Source organism: Sus scrofa, chromosome 4 (assembly GCF_054392235.1).
Source record: "Sus scrofa isolate SSC_HxYL_T2T_F1_AM1 chromosome 4, Sscrofa_HxYL_maternal_Yorkshire_Landrace_v2.0, whole genome shotgun sequence".
In the NCBI taxonomy this organism is placed as follows: Eukaryota; Metazoa; Chordata; class Mammalia; order Artiodactyla; family Suidae; genus Sus; species Sus scrofa.
Genome location: NC_139386.1, coordinates 44,650,544 through 44,673,273, shown reverse-complemented (window position 1 = coordinate 44,673,273; position 22,730 = coordinate 44,650,544). Strand labels below are relative to the sequence as shown.

Here is a 22,730-nt window from a genome sequence, read left to right as displayed (position 1 = left end):
AAAGACGCTTTAACACACCTCTTTTTATCTATCAACTTGGACTGAATCAAACCTTAACTCTAACCTTTTTCTTTCACAAAAAAATTCTATAATATAAAGACTGCCCCTTTACATTAATAAAAATACAATTAGTTTTTGGTTCCAAGAGGAATTACTGCAGAAGGAACGTGTTATATCATACGGGACTTAGAAAACATTACCTTGATAAGTCTAGTCCCTGACACTGGGTTGTAGCTTAGCTCTGTCAAGGCCTCAGTGATCTCATTTGTAGGACAATTCCATATCCCCCTCATTTAAAATAGTCAACTAAGTATGCCTCATTTTAGGACTAACTCAACTTCCAACAGGAAGTGACTGGAACACTACAGTATTTAGGTGCCACTTGCCATAGGTCACATGAACTAGAATCCACAAGTTCCTGGCTACACATGCTTCCTTACCCTTCCATATACTCATCCTGATTCTCCTCTCGTCTTCTAACTATTCATCCCCTGATGTAATCAGAGAAACATATAGTCCTTTATCTTGCCTTATTCTGACATTCAGGACCCTCCATAATTTGGCAGTAACCTACACTTCTCAGTCTCCTGCTCCTTTCATTCGCTTATGAGGTAGACAGCTCTTTAATGGATAAACTCCCAGAGAATACATCATCTCATCTTTATGCTTTGTCCATTAATTCTTTCCAGACTGCTGGATGACCAGCTCCTTTCCAATACTCAGGTTTCATTCAAAGTGTAACCTCAGAAATGGTTTTCCCTCCTGTCCAAAGTAAAGACTCAACACCACCAGCAGTGGCCCCCCCACTACTCTTATTTTCTCACTGTTTTCATAGTATTTAACACTATGGGAAATAATCTTACAAATGTCTCTATTTTCTGCTCCCTACCCCTAAACTGTAAGCTCTATGAGAGTAGGGGTCTTGTGTTATTACTCTAGCCTCCAAATTTAAAACAGTACTTGGCACCTAAAAAGAATAAAACAAAGGAACTCCACCTAGTAAAAAGCTATAAAAGTCCAATTCAATCGCTGTGGCCTTTACAAACCTTTCCCTGACCACTCCTGGGGCCCACAGTCATTCTCTCTTCTTTAAATTATAATAGCATTTATGGTCTATATCAGGCTAGGCAAACTTTATCTTCCAGATGCTGTTCATATGAGCCCATTCCCATCAGTATCATGCATACACAAGCCAGAATGGGAATCATTCAGGGCACCCAGCACTGTAAAGCCAGCTCTTCCTCCTCCCACAATAAACAGTAGGATACCATGGTTAAAAACTGCAGCTTACAACCTTTAAGGTGTAAATGCACTGCAGTAGTTTTTATGCACAGTCTTATCTCCCAAGTGACTTTACCAATTACACCTCCTGTTCTGGAAAGAGATCCCATCTTATTCTGTCTTCAGACCTTACCTGAATGCCACATACGCATTTTGCTGCAAGGGCCGCAAGGGAAGGGGCCATGCTTATTCAACAGTCTCCATACACAGTGCCTGGTTCACAGAAGGTGTTCACTCATTATTGTCTGAGTGAATAAAGGAACAAATGATAACTGAATACTCCTTAGTCTTTCTTCAATCCTTTTCCTCTTATTGTAATAAAGCATTATTATTTTTTTTTAGGGCCACACCCACAGCATATGGAAGTTTCCAGGCTAGGGGTCAGATTGGAGTTGTGCTGTTGGCCTTTGCCACAGCAATGCCAGATCCAAGCCTAATCTTCGACCTACACCGTAGCTAGCAGCAATGCCGGATCCTTAAACCAATGATTGAGGCCAGGGATCAAACCTGCACCCTCATGGATACTCATCAGGTTCTTAACCCACTGAGCCACAACGGGAACTCCAATAAAGCATTATTTTTAAATCCTTCCAATGTTATTTTAAAGAATAAATTAAACAGAAGGCAGGTGGTCAATGAATTATTTTTAGTCTGATGAAGCAGGATGAAGACAATTTAAAATAGTAGGAAGAAAATAAATAAATAAAATAGGAAGCTCTAAATATCTCCTCTATTGCAGATATAATTTAATCTTCAATAAGATAAAATCTCCTAAAATGGCTGTACCTTACCTATACTGACCAAGTAGCAGTTCACTACACGCAGCTGGACTGGAATTTCAGGTCTTACACTTATCGGCTACTGGACCTTGAAAAAGTCTTAGAGTCACTTGACCTCTCTGAGCTTCAGAGGTAAATCTCCACAGCAGTATAATAATACCTAACTTACCAGGATGATATGAAGAGATAATACTTATAAAGTACCTATTTTACTGCTCCTAGTGCATGTGTTGTTTTATTCAATGTGCTGAGTTCCTATCAATTGAGAGGATAAGGTGGTAATATCTATTTTAATATTATGATTTAAGGCATTAAAGCATTAGGCCACTATTCAAAAATCACCCAGGGCAATCAAAATATTTTCTTTTCTGAAAGTCACTGCTGTACTATTAATGATAAAAAATAAAGTAGAATCATTTCAACAAAAAAGTTACTATTAAATCACTTATTGATAAAAATTAAAAAATAAAGTACAATCAGTTAACAATACCAAAATATGTGGAAGTAAGCTGAAGGTCTTAAAACATTTTGCAGTGAAACAAATATATAATAACCACAAGCTAATATTTTGTGATTATTTTTGTCCTCATCTAATTTCATCTGTGGAAGATCATCTCTAGAGGATAAGAGAAGAACCAATTATTTCCAAAGACTGGTTTCTCCAAATAAAGGCATCTGTTCCATGCCAGCAACTTTCACATGAAAGAAAAATGGGACTTTGAAAGTATCTGTATTCATGGTTGATGGTCACATGTCTCAAAAAAAAATCTGCTATTGTCCAGCCACAAATACGGTCTGGTCCTTATCAGCTAACATCTATTGCCCTTCTTTCTTCCTGCTTTTTTCTCTCTCCCTCTCCCTGCCTCAGAAACTTGTAGTGCTGTGGTATTTTTCTGTACTCTAAATGGTAATTTTTCTAAGTGCAGTAAGAAGTCTTGTGATAATTTTCCATTTTAACTTTAGCATCATTCCCACCTGCAGACTGTAGCACTGGCTCTGTTCATGGGGAAGATTCTTTAGGTGCTGGGATTTGAAGACTTCCAAGAAAATGGCAGTCAGCCATTGAATAGAGAAGCCTGAGTCAGAAAACCCAGGTTCAGACCTCACCCCACCACTTGTGCAAGGTGGCTTTCGGCAAGTGGTGAAGCCTCTAGGAGTGATTAGCAAATGAGCTCAGCCCTGGGTGTGTATTAAATAAGACAGTATGTGAACTTCATTCCATGAAGGCATTCAGTGTGTCTCCTCCCCACACGTGCAATAAGAATCCAGTCACTTACATTAAGTAACTAAAGCCTAACCTGCTGGAACCATCTCTTTGACCTGTTACCTGGAAGCAAAGACAGTAAGATTCTTCACCCACTTTGGCGCTCTGAGTTGCAGAATCTTAGGATGAGATGGACCCATAATACTATTCACTGCTATTCCTAGTTTTAAGGCAGGTTCATCAAGCAGCAGAGGAGTTGGAATCCCAAACAACATCAGAGAAATGGCAGTACTGGTGAGGAGAGAGTGAGTGGGAGACAGGGTTGGGGGAGAGTGTGAGAAAGAAGTGATCAGCTTGGGGAGTCTGCCCAGAAAACAGACCCCAGCAACCAAAGGAAGAACGGATAGGAGCCCCTGGCACCTAAAGGATCACCTGCGGGGATGGAAGAGGGAAAGCTGGGAGTCACAAAAATGGTTTTTAGGCTTGTTGGGTCTCTGATCAAAGGGATAGTTCCAGCTCATAAATATGTCCATTCATGCAATGTTCTGATTACAATTTCAGGGAGCTCATCCTTTACAAAAAGTATGTGAGCCTCGGGGTGAAAATAAATAAAGCAGGTTAAGATGTGCACTGAAGAACATACAAGTGACCTGACCACCTCAGCTGCCCAGGGCTGTTGTACATTGAGAGTCTTTTGTTTATTAGCTGCAACTTAAAGCTAAAATACGACAGCAATCAATTGTACATACTATAAGAGAAAACAGTAAAAAGAGATTGAGGTGGAAAGGGACTGGGGAAGAAACACATGCTCTTAACAAGCAAAGATTTGATTTCACAACAAAGAAATATTTCAGGACAGCATTAAGTAAATAACTTTAATTCGAGGCATGAACTTTCAAGAAATATTTAATAAAGCATCAAAAAGTACCCCAACTGTTCTAGACTCCTACCTTCAAAGAGCTTACAAACCTGCAAAGAAGTCTAAATGACATGGATAGCAGCAAAAACTTATATGTAATCAGTTCCATCTTTGAGGAATAGAAGTCATTAGACTTCAGAAAAAAAAGTTTCCTTAGTGACTCAGGGGAAGACACAGTGGGTCCCCTGGAGAAACAGGTCTTAATTAAGGCTGAGGTGAGAAAGGTCTAGCAATCAGGGGCACTGACTTGAACATCTCTAGATCCCCAGGCACTAAACAGGACCAGACTCTCCATTAGGTATTTGCAGAATGAAGGTAAGTGACTAAGAAGGAACAGTGAGAAGATCCTGGGGGGGATGCAGGAGGCGGGGATGGTTTCCGAAGAGTGCAGTGGAAAGTTCATTGGGAATGGTCAAGTCGGATGCTAAATTAGCAAGCCTTCATGAAATGATACTGTACTTCACACATATCATCTCATGTGATCTGCATGACAACCTTATGGGGTCAATGCCATTATTATCCAGGTGAGAATTATTTCCAGAAGAAGAGTAGATGTAGGGGATTCAACAAGTGGCTAAGCACGTGGGAGTTGGGTCTCCTCACCACTCCAGTTCAACTGACTTCAGGCATAAGTCATCGTCTTCCCACAGAAGGCCAGAATCCCAGAACCAGTCAATCCCAGGCTAATGCCATAGTCCCTAACTTTGCAGTGAGTGAAACAGGTAAGAGGTTTGCAGAAAGATTCACAGGACCAAGGGACATGCAACAAAAATTCTTCCAACCACCAATGCCTGGGCTCCACTTTCTCCCCATAAAGCAACTACTCCTGTCAGATGCATGTACATACTTCTTCCATAAGTAAAAGCTTATGCGTTTTTTTGCACAAATGTAGCACACCATACATATGCTGCTCCCTGCTTTTTTTTTTTCATTTCACAATATCTTAGTAATGATTCGATAGCAACACATACAATTCAGTCCCCCTCTTTTTAAAACAATGGATGGGTTTTCATGCTGAGATTCTTTTTTCACTGTCTATGATTAATTTCTAGCAAGCACAACTGACAACAGAAGAAAAAAGTCTTAAAACTTCCATTCTGACAGATTTTTATCCACAAACTCCAGACTTGGTTCAGAGAGTAAAAAGAACTGCCAGACTGCTTTCAAATTAAATACTACTAAACAAAACAAGGTGAAAACCCCTGAAATAATATGATCCTGATGAACTACACCCTAAAAGTCCTCATACCAGTAGATTTTGTGGTTGTTGTTTCTTCCAATAACCAAAATCCCTTGAAGAGGGGTAATAATTAACAGTTAGCTATTTAATCTTAAGATGTCAGATGCATGTACATACTTCTTCCATAAGTAAAAGGGCAGTATTAAGATTAAATACTGTCCTTTAACATAGAGAAGAAATTCCTTCCCTTTTCTAATATGAGACTTTCATTTTTAAATAAAAACTCATGATCCCACATGATTGTATTCTGTTTACGGTCTGATTATAAAATACATATAGATCAGTTTCTATTAATTTCATAATATTTTAAGGCATTCTTGTTTATTTCATTTTATATTTGAAAACCGTCTGGGTGAAAAAGTATTTGGTCTGCAGACAATGCGTGGGGTACTAAACAAATGTACGAACATGGGTTCAAAGGGCCCTTGAAAACTCTCTGCTCCCCTTCCCCCAGGAGAACCGGGCCCAAAGTCTGGGACACAGTAGCATAGGAGCACTCCCTCTGCCCTCCCATCAACTTCTTAATCTCTGGCCCCTGCCTTCTCTCCTCTACATAATATTAGAATTGGAAGAAGCTGAATAAATTATCTCCCAGAGTCCAGTGAAACTGTTAGACTGCTCTGGTGGAAAGTTAAGAATCCTGACCCAAACCACCTGACCACTTTTTATTCTCCCACATAGCCTAAAGGTAGTTGCAAAATGAAAGGAAACCCAAAACAGTCTGAAATCCGTGCAAGGAGCCAGAGAGCAGGAGGGAGCCAAGTTCTGGAGCCATCGATAATCAATCCTCCTTGCAACTACTGTTCTTTAAGGAAAACCTACCAGCTGAGAGCCCAGTCAACATTTCCCCAAAGTAGCCGAACCAGGGTTACATAACCAGGTTCTGAGGCTTCTTTCTGGAGGCTGTGACTATGAATCTATGAAGAGTAGAGAAGCTGTCCCTCACACAACAAAGCGGCACCCAAATTCTGACATCTAATCTGAGCTATCAACTTTTCCCTCTCTCTAAATCCACCCTCATATGCAAGTACAAATTCTTTTCCCTTTGCAATGTATCTGGCATCTGTCTTCTTCCTTCTTGTCTCATGAACCCAATTCTGTCCATACTTTTACAATATCTAATATCTAAACAACTACAAAACAAATTCCCTACCTGGCCTCAGTCTTGCCCCATTCCAACCCATCGGGCCCACCACAATCAGATCAACTCTTCAGAAACACATGACTATAATTGGGTCCATGGTTTCCTGTTGCCTGGCACAATTTTTTTTTAAGTTTGGTGTTATTCATATTTATTTCACCATGGCATCTTTTGTTTCAAAGAAGTCCAACTAGAAAATCTACTAGGTAAAGCAATTTGCTGCAAAGAGCAGAGCTATTCTGGTGTCACAGGGCTGAGAAGATGAATGGGAAGGCCTGAACCCAATCAGAGCACCCTCCATGCCACTTCCCAACCCTGAGGGGTCCCACATGGACACAGTTACTAAAACTTCTGGCTTACTAGGAAGATAAAGCTTAAATCAAAATGCTTGGTATTCAAGACATTTATAATTTTTCTGCTTACTTCCCAAAAATCACCCAAGGATCCTTTCTGCTGTATCCACGTCTGTTCATTTAGTCTCCGTCTACCTCTACCTCTATCCGCCTCACCCCAATACTCCTTCAAAGGCCTTTCCCACCAGTGGGCTTCGACACCCATTTCCACTTTATAACTGCCCATGACCCTGCTACAATAACCTTGCCTTGATAGATCCTACCTGTCTATAAGACAAGCTAAAATTCCAACTCACAACACCTCTAAAATCTCACTTACTGTACCATTTAACTCGTAAGTAATCAGACCTCTTCATCTTTTGTAGCTATTTAATTTGACCTGAGTGGGTTTATCATTCAGTGGGAACTGCACCTACTACCTGGTCTGTGTCCCCATCTAATATAACTGCTTTAACACTTAATAGTCATTCATTAAATATTAATTTACTTCAAATGTGTACAACTAAGAGCAAAAATCTTAATTTTCTTTCAGATATTCTAAAAAGTTTCATTACCAAAGAACACGTGCCTTTCTTTTAAAATAGTCAAATCAGGTTTAACGGATTGCTCATTTATTGTTCTTCATTTATATTTTCCTCTGATATTTTATACCACTTTCTCTAGCCAACTCAAAGCTTGACTTGGACAAGTCAATGGAGACTGATCACATTTACTTTCCATTTAGACCTGAATGCACCTACCTACCCTTATTTAAACAAAAGGATTCAAATTCATTGTCCACATTTGTTTCCCATTAAAGGTCAAATATGGATCTCATATCTAAATAAATCTAGCTAGAGATGAGAATGAAAATGTGTGACAGGTAGGCAGAGGGGTTGGGCAATAAAAAATACTTGCCTGACACATGATAAAAGTTACAGAATCCTAACATCACTTAAAAAGAACACTTTCACAGGAAAGAAGGATTACTATGTCAGTCTGATAAACATCACAGTTCCAGTCCCAATATCATCTGCTGTTCTTCCCAGCTGTGTTTGCTCATCGCTGTGTACATAACATATGCATAGATTCAGAAAATAAACTAGCTGTCTTTCCTGACCTGTCTTACAGCTCACATCTTCCCATATCTTGAGGTTAAGAGAAGGAGTACAGCACATCTAGTTTTAACAAAATAGATCAGCCAACTTCCTAAGGCTTTGTATTTACAGTACAACTTGCACCATGTTTACCATGTTCACTGGAAGATGACTTCCCAATTCCTAACATTCCACTTTCAGCAATGCTGCTGTGCTTGCTCTCTGGCACAACCCTATGCCAGCCCTTGTAGGTACCATAACCTATATCTACTTTCCTAATATCTCTCTGATCGCCTGAGTGTCACCAGGTGCACTCCCCACAAGGTCTAGCGGAAAGGATATCCCAAACCCTCTAACATCTTAAGCTAGTTTTCTCTCCTGGCACTCTTAACAGATCTGGCCGCAGCTAGCTCATCACTGCTCTGGCAATGTTTCACATTATTAGTGGACCCCTAGCTCTTGAGAGCTTCTTGAGACAAACTGCTATTACACCTCATGATAATTTTTGTCTCTATTATTTCTCTGATGTAATATTCCATCCAGCCAAGTCAAGTACCAAAGAAGAGTTCACTGCACGCATACGTTTAAGACATTCATCTTTGTGACAAAGACGTTCAATTTGGCCTCCCACCAAACTTTGAATGCCAATGTAAAAACATTCTACAATCTGTGAAGCAACAGTGATTCCTGTGGTTTCCATTTCTAGTGACAGATGATAACAATGTGCTCTTCCTAGCGAACAGTAGAAGCTTCCACTGCCATCCTGGATGATGACAAAGAGTTTACTTTGATCAAATCAGAAGTATAAAAATGTAACAGCTCTTAATTTCCAAAGAAATCCAGCCTGGGTTCATAATTAATAATTTCACAAATGGGGATTAAACTTTTAATGTCTATATTTTTCAAACTGAAGAAAAGCACAAAAATCAAAGTGTACTGGTAATAATTAGGCTTTTAACTACTTTGAGAAGCAATAGTAAACTGTGCCTTCAGACAATGGACAGTTTTTCGGTCGTACTTCATATCTGATTCCCAGCCAAATGACAATGTGCCCTTGCTGGTTTAAATAAGCTATTACTTACCAGGTTCTCTCCCCAAATAGACTAAATTTTCAAGTGACTTAGGTCCAAACCTTGAGACTGTGGGGTGCAGGGAAAGCCTGGTAAGCACAACCAATCACCACCATGCTTTAGCCCTAGCTCCTCATTTCTGCCCTGGGGGCGCCAAGTTCACCTTGTAGAACAACTCTGAGGAGAAAGCACAAAGGCTGTTTCCCTTGAGTAAGACCTAAAATCAAGTTCCATCTTGCTGCATCAACAGAGCCTTTCCTCCATCATTCGCCTCCGAAAAAACTGTAGTAAAAACTAAATTTCAGACAGCCATCTAAGGTCCAGATGGCTATGAAAAAAATGACTCACTATCCCCCACCCGCCTTTACAATGAGGAATAATGGAAAGACAATGATGTTCTGCACGGATTCTAGTTCCCAATTACATGCACATTAGTAGTACCCCCAATTCAATTAAAAACATAAATAAGGATTTTTTTTTCTTCATTCTCCTAACCATGGGTAATTCCTGAGAGCCTACTCCCAATACCATACATAGACTCATGAGAGTTGGAGAGCCCAACAATCAATGAGTCTGCCCATCATTTAACTTCTAAAGAAGCACCTGGGCTGGAATGTACCCTACGCCACCCAGCAAGTCAGTAACTGAACTGGAAAGGGAATCCCAGTTGGCCTATTTATTAGTCAGGGGAATGCACACACGCACCAGGTCCTTTTCATAATACACGGAGTACTTTATACTACACAACCAATTACAAACTCAAGTTGGTAGAGAATCCCTCTCCTCTTAGAAGTATCTAAGAGGTTGGACCTACCAACTGGGAGATGCCAAGCTCAAGATACAAAGTGATGAAATCACCTGGGATGGGACAAGCCTCAGGGACTAAGGACACTGGGCAAAAGATGGCTCTCTGGAGTGCTGGATGAGATCAGCAGAGGGAACAGATTCATGCTTCAAGGAAGGTGGGATTCTGACGAGAGAACAGAATTTAGTCATGGAGATGCCTGGATTAGGAAGTACTGAGGGACAAAGAGTAGCACACGTTTGGGCATATCCAAGGATGTCTGCTGACCAGCAGCCAACTCTGACTCCTAGATTGGGGGCAAGGGCATATTTAAAGAAAACAGAGGAGGTATAGATAGATTATGACCGCTAAGGAGCACATTAAGTCAGGTATTTAGTTCTAATGATTAGAACTTGGGAACAAAGCAAGTAATTGATTTGAGGAACACAAGGAAACCTCAGTTTTCTAAAATGGAGCAAAAGGTCAAACCAGAAGAGCAACTAAGCTAGCCTTAGAGTGATGGGCTGGAGCTCTCTGAAATGAACAAGGTGAAATGCTGCTTAATTATTTACTTAAAAATCAGTGATGACAATGTACATGAAGGCTAATGCCAGGCTCACAGCAGGTCTCTAATATTTATCAATTTCTCTCCTCTTCCCCACAGCCAACAACTAGGTGGCAGGCTTTGAATGCCCAGAGTACACTCAGAAGCAGTCTATGCCCCAGTTGTTAAAACAGGAATGAATCTGGTCAATCACATTCCCTAAGGTACCTGGAGGTGTTGAGCTTGTTGGGCACAAACTGCCCTCCACATTCAACGAGATCTATAAGCCTAGTGGCCCTACTCACCCCAATACTGATTTGCCTCAGGGACTCTACCCAATATGAAGCCACAAAAACACCTGCTTCATGAGCTATTTTATACAGGTAATCTCAATTAGAACTATCAAAGCAGGGGGATTTTAAGTAGGTCTCTTACAGTCACTGAAAATGTTAATGGTTACAAACAACATTGATGGTTTCAAAGTTTTTCAAACAGGAAGGTTTCACACCTTAAACCTCAACCATGGGGTGCTATTTTTTCAGTGATTCTGATGTAAAAAGCCTGAAGTCACTTGATAAAGTATGAACATTCTGTAAAGAGTCGCAAGAAGCTCTTCCGTTGTTCATGCCATATAAGTTACTAAGCCTTCAAAACTGATTGCGGCTTCAGCACAAAAAAACTCACTAGAGGATCGCGTAACAAATCATGGGATCGTGTCTCTGAAATAATCTTGCTTCTCCGATAAGTGATTCAGTGCCATTTCTTGAGAATGGCAAAGTGCTTGGGGCTATACCAGGGAATATACCCACTGGGGAATATACCCAAATCTCTGAAAGATATTCCAACACAACATGCCACAATTTGGCTTCAAATTGGAAATTACATTCTTTATAAGCATTATTCTTTAGTTGGTTTACATACATGTAATCATAAATACAATCAATGTTCTTAAAGTACCTCTTCCTTTGAATGGGCGTTTCAGAAGAAACAGTGCATTTGTTAATATCAACCATGCTAGCTAATGTGTCACAGTGCCTGTCTTTCCTTTTATCCATTCCGGAGATATTCTGAGTTTATCTGTGAAGATTGTGTCTGGTAATTCAAGTGTGAAGCTACACGCTACACAGCCTCTAATTGATCCTAAGCAGTGACTGTGTCTCACCCTAGACAAATTACTATGGCCACAAGTCCACCCAACTGTGATTGTGGATAAAGTCAATATTGAACCTGATCCAAATTTCATCAGTCTTCCTTCTGCCTTCATTCTCTATACCCCGTCTTACATGGATAGCATTGCCATTCATTTTCTTTTTGTATGGATGAAGTGTTATTTTTATTATGATTATTTAGGCATGTTAGGGTTTTCTTTTTAATTAATACTGGATGATTTTTTTAAACATGTCTTTCCTAGAAATGTCACTAGTAAAATGCACCCAATTTTTCTCTAATGTGGTGCTTTCCCTGTCCATAAAACTTATTTGATTAGCAGTGCTATAGAAGCTAAAGCTTTTGTATGCAGGCACTCAAGCATAATTTAATCATTTTATTTAAGCATGAAAAAAATTATTCTGAAAGCGCTGTTAGGTAAAATATCCCTGATTAGTTTAAACTTACATTTGCAGGTATATTAAAGGTGAAATAAATCACGGAATGCCCAGTATGCAATGGAATAGTGTTAACTTTGTTATAATAGTCAGCAGTAAGTAAAAATTGTAGTATTAGAGAATGCAAGGAATAACTATCTCATTTTAAATATGAGATTTAAACAGGTGTATGCATTTAAACAGGTTATTTTTTTTAAAAAATTGTTTTATGCGAACCCATTTTATATTAGTAGGATTTTCACCTATGGAAACCTCTTTCAGAGTCAAACAAGATGAGGTCCTAATTGCATAATACCATTTATCTGCTGAGGATAAAAGTGCCAACGAATGAAAATGCACATTAGGCAAGAGATTGTCAGAATAGAAAATTGTCTTTTTTTTTTTTTTTTGGTTTTTTTTTGTTTTTTTGTTTTTAAATAACCCACTCACATTAACAAAAGACTGCAGTAGCTTCCAAATTATAGGTTGTTATTTTTAGTGGAAGTAGTTCAATATTCATATTGGAGCAGATGTAGCAGTTTAACAAAACAGCTCTTCAAATCCTGCACAAATTGAAAACAGGAAAACTGATTGCATTTTCTCTTATCACTTTCCTTTTCGGAATTGACACTTTTGGCCTTCTGAAAATTTACACATGGCTTTCATCTCAACAGCACCTGCTGATCAAACAGAAACCTAACATTTTCATGAAAATGGTATAAAGGACTAGTTTTGTTCTAAACACTGTAAAGGGCATCAGTTGCCTACTTGATCGCAAGGACGGCTGGGTGGAAGGCCTATTCATAACAGTTTTATATTTTCATTACATTTTTTAAAAATATATTAAGTCCCTTCTGGCTTTTTCCATGTTCACTTTTTGTATGATTCAAATTTCTTTGACCCAGTGTCTGCCTGATGCTTGTTTTATCATGCAAAGACTTGGCAAACTGGGTAAAGGGTAGATTACACCAAGACGATAAGGAATACTTAGTATTTTCTCTGCCACTGCTTGGAATACACATATTTATCTATACACACTGCTGTCCATCCATGGCACACAGGCGTAAAATATACACATCCTATTTTCCTATTCCGCCCACAAAAAAAGCAAAGTCAGGCCCAATTTTCTTTTATCAGATACAGATTTAGTAAGCGCTTGAATGCTGAAGTTCTGCAGACTGTGCCACCTGAGCACAAGCCAGTAAACATCCAAATGATGTGACCAACATCATTTACCAGGAAGGTAAAGGTAAATCCTGAAAATGGGTATTCTTATATGTAAAACAAGCAAGAGTGATAGCTACACAGCTTCCCAGATTTTTAAATAAAAAGTGTTACCACATATTTCTCTGTAACATCCAATTCTAAGTAAAATTAAAGATGCTCCTAAGACAGGATGTCAGTTTCTTAGCAAAAGAGCTCTACCCCTCTGAAAGATTCCAGGTTGTCCATTCCCATTCTGCCTGGGTGACAAGGTAACCTCAGGCAGAAATGATATACAGTAATATATGTGCCACTCTGGCCAGTTGGTCTGTGAATTTCAGTGTTTCATCATGCTCACTGAGGCAACAGCAAACCTGAAATGTCAATATGTTCAGTCAATGGAAGTGAAATAATGGGACTCTATTGTCTTACCCAATCGATCTGCTGCTGTCAACAAGGAAACATGCCCCCCCTGGCTTTAAACAAATTTTAATTACGCTTTTAGTTACTGGATCATATTTACCTAAGAAAACACCTATCTTGACCATGTGTAGGAGGCAAAAGCAATTGTTCTTCCCACTTTTACCCATTTTAAGAACCTTCTAAAGTTGACATATTTTTTAAAATACACTCATGAGTATAATAAACATTTTTTAAATTAAAGTTTTATTAAACATTTTTAAATTGTTTTTCTTTTAAACCAACTCCAAGCAAAAAATCCCATGGCTCACATCCAAAACACAAATCTACCTAACAGACTTGATGTTTTTTTCCTCTAGACCTGGCTGAAATCATACCATAAAATCAACTAATTCCATGTTAAAAGTAGGTTCCATTTGCTTTTCTCACTCATTCAAGTACCACCATTAGCATCACTTCATCACCCATTCAAAACATGTCACACAAAACCACATACAAATGATCAATTCCAAAAGCCGCTACTCTTTTTGTTCAGTTTATCAATCCCACAAATAAGGAGTAAATGAAACTCCTGTTAAAATAAGGGAAGTGGTGCTAAGAAGGGCAGGAGGTGGGGGGTGAAAAGGAAATCAGGCATTTAAGTCATTCAAATTTTGCCTAAGTTCTCTGGCCCTTTCCTGCACCAAAAAGGGGACAGAATCACCTTAAAATAAAAATAAAACTAATCAAGTTGTTAAGCAGCTTTTTCTCTCCCCTCTTCATCTAAAGGCTTCTGCCTCCCATCAATAAATAATCTATTGTTCCCCCTTTATCCAGACTCTTTAAACCTATTCAGAAAGGCAAAACTAAACCCAATTAAAGATAAGGCCCTCCGGTAATCTCACCTCCGTGAGTCCTGTCTGGATAGCAGAGGTGATGGGAGATAACGGCCAGGCCAGGACTGATGCCTCCTCCTCACCCCACACAACAAAAGGCAGATTTCGCTTTCTCCCTCTGCTAATCTTTAAATGTAAATTCTCTCCGCCAGCTAAGAGGAGCGACAGATAACATGTTACATCTTCACTTCTCCTGGTCTTATCGACTTCTGAATCATTTGGAAAGGGAGAGAGGAAAGAGAAAGGCAGCCTCCCCCCCGTCCATCCCCCCACCCCCCCACCCCCCCTCCCCGCTCCTTCCCACCCCTCCTTCCTCCCTGCCCGCCTCCCCTCCCCGTTCACGGAGATTACCTTCTGGCAAAGGAGCGCAGGAGAGGCGGCCGCAGCCGAGGCGGCACCCAGACCGTGGCTTTGTATTCATTAAACACACATCGGAGCTTATCAGAAGTAAAAGGCTTGTCAGGATGGCACATTGTGTGTGAGTGAGTGTGTGAGCGCAGGAGGGAGAGGAGAGAAGCCAACGTGCATCAGGGTGATTACAATATCAGCAGGGCCCAGATGGAGGCAGGAAAATAAACAGAGGGTGCGTGTGAGACGGAGCGGGAGAGGGAGGAAAAGTGGGAGAGAGAGAGAGAGGGAGAGACACAGGCTGGAGGGAAAAAACGGAAAGCCAAGGAGGGGGTGAGGGTTCAGGCTCCAGAAAGAGGGTGGCCAGGGGGGGCGAGGTACCCCAAGGCTGCCTGAGGGTGAGAGCTGGCGCTGGGGGAGGGTGGCCTGCGTGCCCCTACCTGGAGAGAAGGGGACGAATCCAGACCAGTAAACTCTATTTCCCTGCTCCAGGGCTAGACAGGGAACATTTTGGAGGTTCTGTCAAGGTCAGAGGGGGATCAAGAACTCTCTTTTGGCAGAGCTAAACAATGAGACATTCACCACCTCACCTCCATCCAAATAGCCACAATTTGCAAAACAAATCGAGTGAGTCGTCACAGCCTCCCAGGCTAACCTCAAGTGGGAGTTCTCATCCCTTTCTTTGCAGATCCCACCACTCCTAAATTCCAACCCCCTGCCCACAAACACAAAGAAGGATGCAGGCTGACACAAAATATCTCCTTTCCCTGGGCTTTAACCTGTCCCAGCAGAAGACTTGTGCAGCCAGCATCACTGTGATAAAAAGGAGCACTTGTGATTGGTAGCTACAGGTGACTCTTAGACACCTGCTCCACCTCCAGAAATTGTGTTGGGGGAGGGGGTTCCTTATGTGTACATCTGAGAGTCTATTTTGGAGGTGGGAATTTGAAATTGAGGCAATCAATCTCAGCTGGAGCTGCCTCACAGCTCTTCACCCACCCAGAGCCCAGGGAATCAATCAGAGAACAAGCAGGGAGCTACAGCTTGCTCGTCCATCAGCCCAGAGTTCATCTTCCACCCCATCAGGGTCTGGAGGGAGATACACCTGAGTGGTCTCGTGGGAGCCCCTTTCCACTTTTAAATGCACCCATCAGACAATGTGAACATCTGATCAGATCCTTAATGGAGTGCAGATAATGCAGCAAAGAAGGTTATTTTATTGGGGGGAGGGAGAGTATTTGGACAAGTTGTATTTCAAGGCACTGAAGCTTAGTTAAGCTCTTGCTGCAGTATGAAAAGTGAGTTCAGAATGAAGTAGCCAATAAACTACATAATTGTTCATGGCATACACTGTAGCCCCAACTGCAGTCAAACTTCAGGTTGTAAAGTGGTTTATGCATGAAGTCTCAATACAGACAAAATAGTTGGGGGGAGGGAGGAATAAGGCTAGTGAGTAGAGAAAAAAACAGAAGAGCAAGGGAACTAAAGGCAGTCTTTTAGAGGAGACAAATTTGAAGAAAACCATTAGAAAATGAAGAGAAGCATTGTTTAATCAAGCACTCTTCTTCAAATCACTTGGCCAAAAAAGTTTTAGGTGTGGTGGATCCTCCCAGGCTCCATGTTTCCACCCCAAGAAAAGAATTAAGAGACAAATTTGATAGGTAAGGCAAAGTGAAAAAAGCTGGGCATAGGTGGAGGGGAGGGCATGTGTGCAAAATCTTGTCATGCAATGAATGTCAGATAAAAAGGGGTCTGCCACAATCCCCCAATAATCCAATAATGTGGAAAACCTCGTGGTATCACTGAGACGGGAACAAGGTAATACTTCTCCATAAATGTTCAAAAAGTGGCCAGTTCAATAGTGAGAGAAGGGTACAAGGATAGGAAGTAAACCATTTGGCAGGGTACACTACAAAATCTAGTGATCTCTAAGTGGGTGAAAATCTGTCATTCTTACATGTTTTAAATTTAATAACAGATTTCTGGAGTATCATTTTAGCTTTCATAAAGGGTCACCTCTCACCTTTTCTCTGCTGTTACAGAAAACAGCATTCAGAGTAACCTACACATACCTCCCCCTCTATTACATCTTAGATCAATTTGGACACAGACTACACACAAATGCTTATAAATCCAGTGCAACTCTAGGAAGTAGAAAATACAACTTACAAATGCCAACTGATTTTTCCATTACATGCTCTTTGAAAAAATGCTATTTAAAAAACAAAGCCCTACTACTTTCAAACCCAGAAAAGGCTTACATTTTTTTTCTTTAAAAAGCATCCAAACACTGAGGCATGAAGAAAACCACACAAAAGCTAATCTGCCAATGTTCTTATTTTGTAAAAGCACAGTATTCCTATTACCACCTTGTTTGTTCATTGACTTTTGGCTCACAGTTATAGAAAAGATCAACCAATTCTCAAATGGGAAGAATCCATGACTCTCTTCCAAAGCAAACATTTTGCTGCAAAGCTTTCAATTAAAAAAAAAAAAAGGCAATATAATAATCAAGAAGTATAATCACAGAATATGTGTACAACAGAAAGTGGTTTCTATAATCACAGCTGTCTTAAAGTCCAGGCTGGAGACTAGAAATCTTAATTTCAACTAGTTCTTTTCTTAATAATAGGTTACCCTCCTATAAAAGCAAGAAGTCCATCTGCTTCAGGCAGATAAGTTTTGAAGCATTAATTCAGATACAAATCTAGCATTTTCTTTCTTTCTTTGAGTATGTGAATTCTAGTGTGCTATAATGTGAGAATTCCAACATATGACCATTATGGCATAATATCTCATTGCTCAGCTTGTCATTATTTCATTTGTAATTCTTATGTTAATTATGTTCATAATTACTATAAACAGATGTGGTAGACATTCATGTGACCTTTTATTGCAGAATGCATTCCTCACTCATTTTGCTTTAATTTCTCATGTATGTGAAACTTAAACGTAAAAAAAAAGCTTTCTAATTTTCTAATGTTTTATATGCATAAGTTAAAACAAAACCTACCTTCTACTTCATCTGCATTTCAAAATATTAGAATATTCTTAACATTTAAGCTGCTTTACAGCACATTTTAAAACTGCACACTGAACCTCACTGCTGCTCACTAAATTGTAGCTATGGATGCCAAACAAAGGCTAGCATCCATGTCTAAGTTGTTTGCCTTTTTTTTTTTAATATCAAAGGTTAATGCAGCAAAACTGTGCTTCAAAACCAAGTGCCTAGCAGCTACATAGTGATTTATTCACTCATAACTCAACCATCACCCTCTTTACATAAAACACATTTACAATAAAATCAGTATGGATTTCATTAGCTGAAAACCTTCTCAAATTTCATTTCTTTGGCCCTAATCTATAATTAGTGTGGACAGACAGGTGCAAACTCTTCTCTTCTACAGATGGCTACTGGAAATGGTGCAAAGTAGCTCCTTCTGTTTAAACAACACAGAGATAACCTGCTCTGTCTTATCACTTACAATTACCTCCATTAAACTGAACTAATGTTTGCTTTAATAAAATGTTCACTGTTCTTTAAACATTATTTAGGAACTCTTATATTAATGGCTGTAAAAAAGTGAAGCTGAAAGGTGTCTTTTTAGATAATAATAAATAACTTATTCTGGATGAAATGGTCTCACTGATGGATAATACTCAGAGGTTCATGAAGGTGCTTAGTAACATTTGCTACTTTTTTGTATAAATAGGGTCAAATATGACATTTTTAAAAGGTCTAAGGGTGACAAACAATTTAACAAGTAAAGAAATTTAGAAATATGAAAGTTCATTTCTTCCTTCTAGATTTTAACTTATTGATGTATATACATAGCTCTTAAAAATCCTTGATTGTTTTCAAAGGATATTTACATTAACCCAATCTTATGTCTCTGTTTAACTTAAAAAGTTGTATGAGTTCATCATTTTAAGGCACATTTTAAAAATTAACCATGCATGCAAGTGCACTCTGTAAGCACATAGATAAAAATAACACCACTTCATAATAAATAACTTCTATAAAGCCAGAGATCACTTTTCCCTGCTTCCGCTATCAATAAAGTCTGTGGATCACTAGATGATGAATAAGGTGTCCATAAAACAAAGAACTTTTAAATGCCCCAACAGCCTACAAATAAATAGCTTTTCTCACTGAACTTACATAACTTACAGTAATAGACTCCAGTAAAATGTAACTGACTCGGTTTTTTTTCACATGCAAATCCTGCAGGTGCCAATTTTTCAGACTGCTTTGCTATGAAGGGCTATGTTGCCTGCATAAAACCTCAATGAAGAAGGGTTTGCATTCAGTGCCTGTCAGCTGATGTTCATATCAAAGAAGTGAGAAACAGGATTTGACAGTGAAGAATGTCCTAACCTGACAGCCACTGACCAGCATTCCTATTGGAAGCATTTCTTTCTCGTGATCCCTTTTCAATGTTTGGGGGAAAAAAATGGGTGTTTTGGGGTTTGGTTTTGGTTTTTTTTTTTTTTGGCTAAGCTTCTATTTTACAATACAATAAATGATAATGGCACCTTACATTTGTGTACTTCTTTGCAATTTATGGATACATTTGTGTACTTCTTTGCAATTTATGGAGTGCTCTTTTATCTGCAAATATTTATACTAATACCCTCAAAGGGAGAGCTCATCATTAAATACTAGCATCAAAAGCAGTATTTTACTTTTCTTCAGAAAAGGAAAACTGTAAAAATATTAAAAAGCTGCAGCACTGTTGCTACAACACATACTGTCCCATTTCCAGCAACTTACAATTCAACAGTGCAGTTTGCATTGTACTACAAGTAGAATGCCTCATATTAGGAAGGTCCTTTAAGGATCATTTTAAAATCAAATTATTAGCAGGTATTAATTAGTGAGTCACAGAGACTAAGGTTACAAAGGAAAATATCATTTCAAAGACTTATGGTCTGCTTTGAGTTGTCCAAACATTAAAGAAAAAAATAGACTGTTTTCTCTACTGCTTTTATTAGGTATGAACCGGACACAAGAGAAACTACATACTCAAACTCTCCCACTCAATATTTAGCTTTTTAAATAAAGTGACCGCTGTCTGAATGGTTTACAAAAAAAATTATTAATGCTTAAACAAAGACTTTTAACATAAAGTTCTTCTCTTAGTATAATCTTAAGATACAGTCAGTTTTTATGCACCCAGAATGAGCCTGATTCCTTGATTATTGGTTGGAATTTTTTACCTTTGAAAGAATAAACCAAAGAAATATCAAATAATAAATAAAATACAAGTAAAGCTATGATATAGACTTCAACTTCCTCAACATCCATCCTGGTCACAAAAGAAAAGCTTAGGTCAAACTAAGATTCCCTGATTAATACTGGGTGAGACTCTCAGACATCCCTTTTAAAATAACCAATAAATAATCAATAAAATGAAAGAAAATTAAAAAAAAGATCTTTGATGCACTACCTATGCTATCTGAAAGCCCTCACGATGTTAAAACTAGAATAGACATTAATGATAAACACGGGAGAAAAGATCCATAGAATTTTGAATTTGCTGTTCTTTGTACACATCATATCTGACAATCACCCAGGTTTAGGCAATGAAGGTTTAAGAAACTATTGTGTTTACCGATCTTTTCTAAAGAACTGTGTGACAGGAGAAACTGGGCACAACAGAACATTCACATGGGTCAAGGCAAAGAGCTGCAATAAACTAAAAGAAGGCCCCCAACACTAACAAACCGTTTATCACAGAGAAGCTGGTCAATTTGTATTCTAGTGAGTGTGGACTCACTGGGCACAGACCCAGTTTCACTCCTGTTCTATGCAAAGGCAGGGGTATGATAATAAAAGCCACTGAGTGCACTTATAAATGGTACAGATGTTTAAAAGGAGACTAGGAGGGAGAAAAACCCTGTAAAACAGATTTCAGTTCACACAGAAGGTAGAAAGAAAACGCTTTCGTCAGCAACCCAATCTTTATCAAGGGATAAATCAATTTGCAGCAGCTGTGGACAGCCATTTATATAAAGGCCCTGGGCAGATTAATTAAGGGAAGCGAAGTTAAAAATTCAAGGGGGCCCACAGTTACATTAAGCACATGAAGGTGGTCTGGCGTGGCCTCCCCAACCCTCCTAACCTTCCCTCCCTCGCCCTGGACCCTGTAGCTGGTCTTCAGTAGCTCCTTCACGAGGAATACTAGCGATTCCTAAATGCGACACTCTGTAGCCAGGCTGGGGCTCCTTGGGACTGAAGGTAGACAATCTTGAAGGATAGCTATGCTCAAAAGAATTCTGTACTGCGCTTTGCAAGGAATAAGGAAACCAAGGGCTGTAAGGCTCCGCAGCCAAATCCTCCAAACTTGAAAAGCCTGGGGGCGGGAGCGGGGTGGGGGGGGGGGGGAGGAAGGGATATATTTTTAGTAACAGTCTTGGTTCACATCCTACTTCCCGGAATCAGTACGCAAACTTTTCCAAGGGTTGACTGCACTTACCCTCCTCCCCCCACCCACCCTCCAAAAAAAAGTTTCAAAAAACGGATTTAAGCGCCTTGTACCCATCTAACCATACTGACTTTAGGCGTCCTGGCCAGTTCAAAGTCTGACAGGGGAGAAGGGTCTGGGTGCGCAAACCAACCCAGCCCTTTCAAGGTTCGCAAAGAGAGCAGTGGGTGGCAGGGCCCGGAAAACGAAACGAATTCCCAGGACCCGGCTCCCCATCTGGCCTCCGCCAGGCGGGAGCTGCAGAGCACAAGGCTCTACTGCCCATTCCGGAGAGCTACAAGCCGAGTTAGGGCTGCGACGACAACACCCAGACGGCCGGGGCTGCGGGGCCCGGGGCGCGCGAAGGTCGGGACAGGAGCTACGCTGCCCATCGACCCCGGGCGGCAAAGCTCCAAACCCGTCACGGGCGAGAGACGCCGAAAGGCGCTCGAGAGGCTGCTGCCCGTCCCCTGGGGGCTTCCCACTCGAGCTCACCAAATGCCCAAGAGGAACACGGAAAGTTCGCAGGTGGGCGCAAAGCGCCTGGGTGCTGCTCGAAGGACCCCGACCCCAATAGCAGCCCGGTCTCAAAGTTAAGATTCTTCCTCTTCTGCTCCCAGAGCTAAGTTTTCCACCACCGAAAAGAGCCTTTCCTTCTAGTTAAAAAAAACAAACAAAAACAAAACACGGTGACGGTTTAGGGCCACCTGCCAAACGCACCGTGGATACCTTGACCAGTTGTTTGGTCGGGGTAAAAATAGGTATGATCTCCTGTTCACACATCATAATCGTGGAGAGGAAAGAAAACTGTTGTAACAGGCAGTGCGGGGAATCTAAGAGTAAAAATTGCATCCTTGGTGGCCCGTGAAGTTCAGTGTCAAAGCAGACTGGAGTCACTCGCAATGTTCTTCGCTCTAGTGCGTAGTTCTACCCTAGTTCAGAGACAATTACAGCCTGGAGCCTCTCAGCCGAATAATCCAAAGGAAGATGACAGTCATCAGAATAACAATTAATAGCAACAGCCTGGGGCCCGTCCCCGCCACCCGCCCGCCGGCCCAACCCTCCCGCGGGCACTTACACTGCACAGGGCCGGAGAGTCCCACCATCCGCCACAGGCTCCGAGCTGCAAATAAAACTTCCCGTCGTCTCTGCCTGCCCGCAGGGGGACTAGGCGAGGGCGCGGCGCCGCTCTCCTCGCGAGGCCAGAGTGTCCGAGGCCACTCGCCCACGCGAGCTTGCCACGAGGCCGTGGAGTCGCGCGGTGGAGCGCCTGCGGCCGCCAGGCGCTGCGCACTGCGAGTGGCGGTGCAAGGAGCCCGGGTCGAGGACGCCAGCCAAACGCAGCCTCCACGCAGAACCCAAGACTTGCGGAGCTCCGCTCCGCTCCGCTCCTCCCGCCCACCCTCCCTCCGCTTTTCTGTTGTTGCTGCTGTGGCAGACAAA

At 40.7% G+C, this 22,730-nt stretch overlaps 1 protein-coding gene across 1 annotated transcript in view; it reads right to left on the bottom strand.

Moving 5' to 3' along the window:
* RUNX1T1 (RUNX1 partner transcriptional co-repressor 1) overlaps nucleotides 1-15,080 on the bottom strand; it is a 135,263-nt gene extending 120,183 nt beyond the window's left edge. The window contains 4 exon segments of the mRNA XM_021089123.2: nucleotides 14,482-14,538; nucleotides 14,541-14,624; nucleotides 14,824-14,848; nucleotides 14,850-15,080. Of these exon segments, the coding sequence (XP_020944782.1) occupies nucleotides 14,482-14,538; nucleotides 14,541-14,624; nucleotides 14,824-14,848; nucleotides 14,850-14,945 (262 nt within the window). The 5' untranslated portion in view covers nucleotides 14,946-15,080.
* Between the last annotated feature and the right edge of the window lie 7,650 nt (nucleotides 15,081-22,730).